At 35.3% G+C, this 10,000-nt stretch overlaps 4 protein-coding genes across 4 annotated transcripts in view; all 4 read left to right on the plus strand.

Moving 5' to 3' along the window:
- Window positions 1–238, plus strand: part of LOC113801072 (neurotrophin 1) — a 992-nt gene extending 754 nt beyond the window's left edge. Inside the window, exon 2 of the mRNA XM_070122325.1 lies at window positions 1–238. This exon is cut by the window's left edge and continues 530 nt beyond it. Within this exon, the coding sequence (XP_069978426.1) occupies window positions 1–205 (205 nt within the window). The 3' untranslated portion in view covers window positions 206–238.
- A 2,689-nt stretch (window positions 239–2,927) lies between these two features.
- LOC138862043 (uncharacterized) lies at window positions 2,928–4,039 on the plus strand. Its single transcript, XM_070123198.1, has 2 exons — window positions 2,928–2,942; window positions 3,049–4,039. Exons 1-2 carry the CDS (start codon window positions 2,928–2,930, stop codon window positions 3,787–3,789), a joined length of 756 nt encoding a protein of 251 aa, XP_069979299.1. The 3' UTR covers window positions 3,790–4,039.
- Window positions 4,040–6,467: 2,428 nt separating this feature from the next.
- Window positions 6,468–7,557, plus strand: LOC113801118 (neurotrophin 1-like). The gene is made up of 2 exons (XM_070122326.1): window positions 6,468–6,526; window positions 6,683–7,557. Exons 1-2 carry the CDS (start codon window positions 6,509–6,511, stop codon window positions 7,415–7,417), a joined length of 753 nt encoding a protein of 250 aa, XP_069978427.1. The 5' UTR covers window positions 6,468–6,508; the 3' UTR covers window positions 7,418–7,557.
- Window positions 7,558–9,923: 2,366 nt separating this feature from the next.
- LOC113801119 (uncharacterized) overlaps window positions 9,924–10,000 on the plus strand; it is a 930-nt gene continuing 853 nt past the window's right edge. The window contains exon 1 of the mRNA XM_027351933.2: window positions 9,924–9,982. Within this exon, the coding sequence (XP_027207734.2) occupies window positions 9,968–9,982 (15 nt within the window). The 5' untranslated portion in view covers window positions 9,924–9,967. The remainder of the gene's footprint in view (window positions 9,983–10,000) is intronic.

The following is a 10,000-nucleotide window of genomic DNA, read 5'->3' on the forward strand; positions in this document are numbered from 1 at the left end:
TACACGCATCGAAGAGTGTCTGACTTCCGCCGATGCATGTCCTCTGGTGCCTGAGTGCTACGAGTCCAAGTGTCTGCAGAAGTCCGTCTACCACCGCTTCCTTGTCTACGACTCCTATGATCAGTACTTCCCCTTCGCCATCGAGACCTTCAAGCTTCCCGCCAGCTGTGCTTGTCTCTTGGGCGCCTACACCATCGACCATTAGTCACCAAACACCTGATCTCAAGCCACATTAGGGGGGAAATGAATGAACATGTTTAGCAAACGCAAGAGCAACACATCGTTCATTTCGGCAGAAACGATAACTTATTGCAAAGAACATCGAATTGCCCTGCCTTATGAAAAATGAAAATAAATATTATTTTACGTAATCTATATTTGAATTTCCCTTCGTACATGCATATCTTGGAATTCAGGAAGCATGTATCATCAGATGTTTGTTTATATTGGCTTTTTTTTAAGAATTTTATAGTAAAAGTCTTTAGGATTAATTTAAAGTTCTCTTCTACTCGAAAATATCTGACGATCTACAAACAACAGGTGATTTATGCAAGTGCTTGGGATTAAGCAGAAAAAAGATAGGAAGATATTCTCACTTATATACATAAACGCACAAGCAGTTATATTAGATATATATTTATATAATTACACATACATATATATAATGTCTAGAGATACACATTTATATATGCATGTTTACTATATAAATATTTATATGTGTATATATATATAGCATATATGTATATATACATACATATACACGACCGCGTATATATATACATATTTCTATATATAAACACACACACACACACACACACACACACACACACACACACACACACACACATATATATATATATATATATATATATATATATATATATATATATATATATAGGTCAATGTCCCGTGCCTTTTGACAGATGTTCACCACCTGTACCTTTTTGCCTGCCGTCATCGCCTTGCAGAGAACGCTCGCTGATTCAATGGGTTTGAGGCTTTGCTCCTTTCCTTGTCCGGCGCCTAGGGGTGCTTCACACTCCAACTGGTCTCAAGACCAATATACTGGTAATGAACACCTTGGGCACGTGTCCACCGCCGATTGTCCTGTGGCGGTTCTCCTTCCTCTTGAACTTGGCCTTGAACTTGGCGATGAGAGGGTTGGGTTTCTCCTCATTCACTCCGATCCATTTCCTCATTTCTCCAAAACACAGACCCACTTTATGACACTCAATAGCTCCTACAGTCATCGCGGTCTGTGTTCTTCCTGAAGGATGATACTGGGGGAGGGTGGGGTGTGTGCTTGCGGTCAGCACACGTGACCAATTAGCCTCTCAGGCGGCCACATCTAGAATTGTCATTCGCGAGCGTAGCTTGCCAAGGAGTCCAGCTCATTTTCCTCGTGTAAATTATCGGAATATGCAAACCTTTCGCAACATAAAATGGGCACTAACCATAAGTTTTCACTATATGTGTATATGTGTGTCTTTGTGTGCACTTGTGGGGTGTGTATATACCTGTATATATGTATATATGTGTCTTGTGATTGCATGTGTGTATGTGATATCTTCATATGTGTGTGTCTTGAATATACGGTGTATATATATGGATATATATATGTATGCATATATATATACATATACACATATACATATGTATATATGCACAGATAAACAGCATATATACATATGAATATATATACATACATTATATATATACATCTAGGTAGAGAGATAGATGTAGATGTAGATATGTACATATATAAATATATATTCTGATATTTATATATACACACATTCATAGAATCATAGATTGATAGGTAATATGCATATATGAGTAGCCATATCATTGTGTACATGTGTGTATATATATATATATATATATATATATATATATATATATATATATATATATATATATATATATATATATATATATATACACACACACACACACACACACACACACACACACACACACACACACACACACATATATATATATATATATATATATATATATATATATATATATATATATATATATTCGTATGTACAAATGTATATAATATAGTTGTTTATATAGATAAATATGTGCGTTTACATATATTCTTATATATATATATATATATATATATATATATATATATATATATATATATACACACACACATATATATATATATATATATATATATATATATATACATATATATATATATATATATATATATATATATATATGTGTGTGTGTGTGTGTGTGTGTGTGTGTGTGTGTGTGTGTGTGTGTGTGTGTAGAAGTATTCGTATATATAAATATATTTCGTATAGATTTTTTATAGTTTATAGTTATGTATGTGAATTTACATATATGCATATATATTTGTATATGCATATATAGATTTAAATACATAGCCATATGTATATATATAGGCGTTTTCGTTTATGTATGACTGTGCATGTGTTTATATATATATGTATATATATGCATATATGTACGTGTATTTATGTATATTATACAATCAATACATACATGTACATATCTACACGTAGTGGAAATATTTATATGTATCCATACAAACACCCATACCCTCACTCTTCCACATAGTCATATGCATTTATATGTGCACATATGTTTTTTGCCTTTGTGAATCTGATTGTATGTGTATGCCTTGGCCACCTCTCTCCTTCCAGGAAAGAGGATGTGGGGATGGGGCACCCTATGGTAGAAATTAGTTCGTGTTTGTGCTATCGGGAAAGTAATAGCGACAGTTAGGACACGACGCACTTTCACGCTTTTCTAACCTTGGCGTCACGCATCTTCGTAGTGCGTGGGCGTGGCCAATGCATACGACGCCGTATATAAACTCGATAATAACGAATGGACAACAGTAGAAGCGATTCTCGTATCTATCTGCTCGTTTCATCATGGCTTTTACGTTGGTAGGTTGTGGCAATACTGCCAGTTAAAGCTGTCTTCATTGTAGTGTGAAGAGTTTGTTTCATACGAAATGTGTATTTCGTTTTAATGTTAATATTTGCTTTCTAGGCGGTCGTTCTGGCATGCGCCGGAGTAGTTCTGGGCTCCGTCCACCCTCCAGCATATGGACATCACCCACAGCCTGTTTACGCTCATCATGCGCCTGCCTATGGTCATCATGCACCTGCTTACGGTCATCATGCACCTGCTTACGGTCACAAGCATGCCTATGAGCACGCTTACTGCGACCCAACTGTGGCCCCCGCATGCGCTGACAACTCCACTCTCTCCTACTGCTTGGAAGACGCTGAGTATCCCGAGTACGAGATCAAGGCTGCCATCACTGCCGATCACCTCTTCGCCAAGAAGTACGCTGACGTTGCCGACCAGTCTGCTGACGACCTGGTAGACATGATTACCAAGGACCAGGAGGAGGCCTTCGACTACTCTTACTACACTGGGGCCTCCACTGGGGACTCTCCCTACGATGCCACCCACTGGGCTGGTCCTGAGGGTTACATCTGTCCCTCCGAAGTGGTGTATGCCATGCCCAAGCGTGCTCAGAATGTGGAAGGTAAGTGGCGCGTCATTGTCAACGACGTTCACTATTACAGCCAGACTGCCCGCCTCGAGACTTGCCTGTTCCCAGAGGCTGCTTGCCGCGCCCTTGCTCCTTGCTACCAGAGCCACTGCACCCAGAAGTCAGTGTACCACCGACTCCTCTCCTACGACCCATGTGACCCCTACAGGGGCCTCTTCATCGACATCTACAAGATGCCATCTGCCTGCTCATGCCACCTTCCCGCCTAACACGCCACCACAACGCTTCTCAACGAATCGCCTCTTCACACACTAACACTCCATGGCCACCACAGAGCCACCGGAAAGCCCTGTAAGCCTTTTAAGCGGAGGAGAACACACACGTGATTGGAGAATACCTTTTTTTCACGTAACACCAACAGTCATGTCAGGAACCGAAGGGACGCTCCCACCGCTGCTCTCTCGTTCTCTTCAGCCATGTAAAGCGAGTCCATTGTAATATTTTTATAAACAAATCATTTTTGAACATATCACTATGATTTCTTACTCCTACACATGTTAATTGCTAATGATTTTAATGACCATTAAAAAAAAGAAACAAATAATTATAATTATAGCAAATAGTTGCAGTGAAGATTATTACAATTATGATGATTATGATAATACCATTAATAGTAATAATAATCTTAAAAGATCCATAATATTGATGAAAATGATAATTCTTATCGCAAGAATGAGGGGTAGAAGACAAAGAATAACAAAATTATAATGATAATGATGATATAAATAGCAATAAGGAATAATGATATGGTTTATATTAATAATTAATATTGATGAAAAATATATACATACATAATGTTTATGATGGTGACGAAAGTGATCTTTGCATAAAGTTGATGATTTTAATAATAGCAATAACAATAATGAAATTAATAATAATTTCGCTTTTACGAAATTAAAAAAGGGACAAATATACATATGTATATATACATGTTTATATACATATATCATTATTTTGATAACATTAGGGATGTTAACAATCATCATTCTCGTTATGATTTTCCTATTGTCTCTGTAAGAAAAACAAAATTTTGTGAATATATGAGAAAAATGAATAGCTAAAGATGGTTCAGATGCCGTACTGGGAGGCACCAACACGTGCAAAGGGAATTAGTTCAAGTACAGAATGAGTTCACTACTAGAATTGAACAGTGAACCTATCCGTACTTCCTAAGCAATTCGTAACTGTTTTCAAACTCCAGCGATGAGTGTCTTTTTAAACCACAAAGTCATTGGAATGCAAAAATGTATACTGCTATAATGGAATATATGCTTTATTTTCTCTGAAGTTTAGTTAATATATTGATTTGCACTTATACACCCACCCACCTTCGAACACATCACACGCATACACGTGTGTGCGAGTGTGTGTGTGTGTATATATATATATGTATGTATATATATTCATTATACACACGTGCGCGCGCTTAAACACATACATATGTGTATATATATGTATATATGTATATTGTGTATACATATACATAAATATATATACATATATATGTACATGTAGATATACCGTATATGTATACATATACATAGATATATATACATATATATGTACATGTAGATATACAGTGTATGTATACATATACATATGCATATATACACATATGTATATAGATATACATATGTATAAGTATATATATGTGTGGGTGCATGTATATGGACACACACACACAAATATAAATGTGTGTGTGCGTGTGTATACATACATATGCACTTATATATGTATATGCATACATATATATACATATATATATATATATATATGTATATATATATGTGTGTGTGTGTGTGTGTGTGTGTGTGTGTGTGTGTGTGTGTGTGTGTGTGTGTGTGTGTGTGTGTGTGTGTGTATATATATATATATATATATATATATATATATATATATGCATATGTATAATTGTAAAAGAATATTAGTTTATATACATATATATGAATTTACATTTCTCGATATATACATAGAGACATACATATGCACATTTATGAGCATATATATATTGTATTAAAAATATATGTAACACACATATATGTGTGTGTGTGTGTGTGTGTTTACATGTGTATGTGTGTATCAACAGTATACTTACATATCTATATATACATGTTAATGTTTGAATATTGAATAAATACGAATATACATACATTTATATGGATCTAAATTTATATATGAATTATATAGTTTGTATATAGATGCATGTATATGTATATAAATAAATATGAGTTGAAACTGTAAGTAAACATATATGAATAGAAGTATATACATTTATAAATACATATAGACAATATACATACATATACATATACATTTATATACAGACACATGTGTCTGTCCGACCATGTTCATTGTGACACATGTAGAAAAGGTATGAGTATGAATATCTTCACATAGCAATAGAAGTAGGTATTTCTGACGATGTAATCGAAACTGTGTTAAGATATTCATTTTCATTCATACATTTTCCCCAGTTGCATATGTACAGATCACATAAACAAACACATATATTGATAATCATGTTCAGAAATAACGATGTTCGAAATCAAACACACAGGACAGAGAAAGGAAACACAACTTGAATTCTCCGAGAGCGGGCTGGCTGGCCCAAGGATACCTTTCACTCTAATTATTTGCTTCCAGAAATACTCAATTCTTTTCTAATTGTTCGTATTCAACACTCCATTTCCCTTTGTGTTTTGCTACAATATGGATATTTCATATAGTGTAAAACGAACTCTAAACACGGAGGAACATTTAAATGATCTATCAATCAAAATCAAATTACTCCCACGGTTCGGTTGTGTTCGGGGGGGGGGGGGGGGAGAGCGGAAGAGGCGAGGGGAGGAACGACGCTGCTCCATATATAAAGGCGCCCATCATCACGGTCGCTACAGTTCAAACGCGCCGAGAGCTGAGAGTGCAAGCATGGCTCTACGATACCTGGTGAGTTGCCATTATGTTCTGAGATACATTTACTCGCACATATGAGTACTAGTGTGGGTGCGTTCATTAGCGCGCACACGAAATACCAGGTATATTATGGATGCAAGCATCATCAATATGGATTAATCTTACCATATTCTGTTTTTTTTTTTTTAGATTTCGCTTTCTTTGGCGGTCGCCGTTCTGGCCGACCAGACCTCACACGTCAGCATCAGTCTCGGCGGTGCTCCTGCTGTCAGCCATCACAGTTCCTCTCACCACGGAAGCCCTTCATACCACCATCAACCTACCTACCACACTCAGCCTTCCTACCATCCACAACCTTCCTACCACCCTGCTCCCGCTTATCACCCACAGCCTTCCTATGAGCATCAACACCAGCCTGCTGTGCCAGAATGTGCTGCCAACACAACCAAAGCTTGGTGCCTCGAGGACAACCACTATCCCACCTACGAGATCAAACACGCAGCAGAGTACCACTACGAGAAGCTCCTCTCCCTCTATGCTGACGTAGCCGACCTCAACACCGAGCTGTCTGTCGACCGACCAAACACCCTGGAGGAGGAAACTTACTTGTGCCCATCAGAGACCGCTTACGTCAGGCCCCTTCGTGCCCTGAACACCGAGGGAAAATGGCGTGTCGTTGTCAACAATATCGATGCCCGTTATCAGACTCTCACTCAGACTACACGCATCGAAGAGTGTCTCAGTTCCGCCGATGCATGTCCTCTGGTGCCTGAGTGCTACGAGTCCAAGTGTCTGCAGAAGTCCGTCTACCACCGCTTCCTTGTCTACGACGCCTATGATCAGTACTTCCCCTTCGCCATTGAGACCTTCAAGCTTCCCGCCAGCTGTGCTTGTCTCTTGGGCGCCTACACCATCGACCATTAGTCACCGAACACCTGATCTCAAGCCACATTAGAGGGTAAATGAATTGAACATGTTTAGCAAACGCAAGAGCAACACATCGTTCATATCAAACAGAAACGATAACTGATTGCAAAGAACATCGAATTCCCCGCCTAATGAAACATGAAAATAAATATCTTTTTACGTAATTTATATTTGAATTTTCCTTCGTATGTGCACATCTTTCAATTCGAGAAGCATGTATAATCAAGTTTGTTTATATTGACAATGATTGCTTTCTAAGGGTTTTATAATAGAAGTTTATATAGAAGTCCATTTACTAATTTCTTCAAAACGCTGACCCACTTTATGACACTCAATAGATCCTACACAGTCATCGCGGTCTGTGTTCTTCCTGAAGGATGATACTGGGGAGGGTGGGGAGGGAGGGGTGGGTACAGCTTTCGTCACCTAATTTGAACCCTAACCATACGTACTCGCTATAAGTATATATATGTATATATATATATATATATATATGTGTGTGTGTGTGTGTGTGTGTGTGTGTGTGTGTGTGTGTGTGTGTGTGTGTGTGTGCGGGTGAGGTGTGTATATACCTGTATGTCTGTATATATATGTATGTGTGTATCCTGTGTTTACATGTGTGTGTGCTTTGTGTGCATATGTGTTTGTCTTGATTATATATATATATATATATATATATATATATATATATATATATATATATACATACATGTGTGTGTGTGTGTATGTGTGTATATCTATATATATATGTATATATATATATATATATGGATATATATGCATATACATATATACATATAGATATGTATATATGCACAGTATTTATGAATAAGGATATATATACATATATATGCTTATTTATATACATATATATGCTTATATATATATATATATATATATATATATATATATATACATACTTATATATATATATTGATATATATTGATATAGATATACATAGGTACATATATAAATATATGCTGAAATTCATTTTCCATACATTTATAGATTCATAGATTAATAGGTAGTAAGCATACATAAATAGCTATATCACTGTGTAAATGTATATATACACATATATGTCTATGTGTATATATTATCAATAGATGTACAGATGAACAAATATTATGTATATGTGTGTTATGTTTGTATGTGTGTGCGTAATGTTTTTTGGATATGTGTGTTTGTCTAGAATATACGAAGTATATATTTGTATGGATATATATATGTATTCATATAGATATACATATGCACATATAAACAGCATATATATATATGCATATATATATACAAACATATATATACCTATACATATATGTATAGGTAGAAAGATCATTTATATATATATATATATATATATATATATATATATATATATATATATATATATATGTATGTATGTATGTATGTATGTATGTATGCTGATATTCATATTTCCATACATTCATAGAATCATAGATTGATAGGCAGTATGCATACATGAATAGCCATATCATCGTGTAAATATTTATACACATATTTGTGCCTATGTATATCTATTATCAGTAGATGTATAGATAAAGAAATACTATATAAATAGGATATAAATATCTACAGATACTCCTGTCTGTGTTTGCACACCCACTCAAACACACACTGACATACACACACACACACACACACACACACACACACATATATATATATATATATATATATATATATATATATATATATATATATATATATATATATATATATACATATATACGTATATAAAAATGTACACAATATAGATGTTTATATAGTTGCACATATATATATATATATATTTATATATATATATATATATATATATATATATATATATATATATATATATATATATATGTATGTATGTATGTATGTATGTATGTATATATATATATGTGTGTGTGTGTGTGTGTGTGTGTGTGTGTGTGTGTGTGTGTGTGTGTGTGTGTGTGTGTGTGTGCATATACATATATGTATATGCATACATATATACACAAGTATTAGTATATAGTATAGATTTTATATAGACTTAAATACATATCTATATGTGTATTTATATGCGTGTTTGTGTGTCTGTTATATATGTGTATATGTATTTATGTAGATATACATATATTTATAGGTATTTTTATGTATACGATATATTCAATGTAAACATATATATATTTACATACAGTGTAAATATACGTATTCCCGCATCCTCACCTTTTCACACACATATGTATATGTTTATATGCATGTTTTTGTCCCTTTGTGAATCTGTATGTGTGTATGCCTTGGCCACCTCTCCCCAACCAGGTAAGGGGATGTGAGGATGGGGCACCCTACGGTAGATATCAGTTCACGTGTATGTGTTATCGGGAAAGTGATAGCGACAGTTAGGACACGACGCACTTTCACGCTTTTCTAACCTTGGCGTCACGCATATTCGTACGGCGTGGGCGTGGCCAACGCACACGACGCCGTATATAAACTCGACAATAATGAATGGGCGACAGTAGAAGCGATTCTCGTATCTATCTGCTCGTTTCATCATGGCTCTTACGTTGGTACGTTGGGAAAATGCT

Source organism: Penaeus vannamei, chromosome 6 (genome assembly GCF_042767895.1).
Source record: "Penaeus vannamei isolate JL-2024 chromosome 6, ASM4276789v1, whole genome shotgun sequence".
In the NCBI taxonomy this organism is placed as follows: domain Eukaryota; kingdom Metazoa; phylum Arthropoda; class Malacostraca; order Decapoda; family Penaeidae; genus Penaeus; species Penaeus vannamei.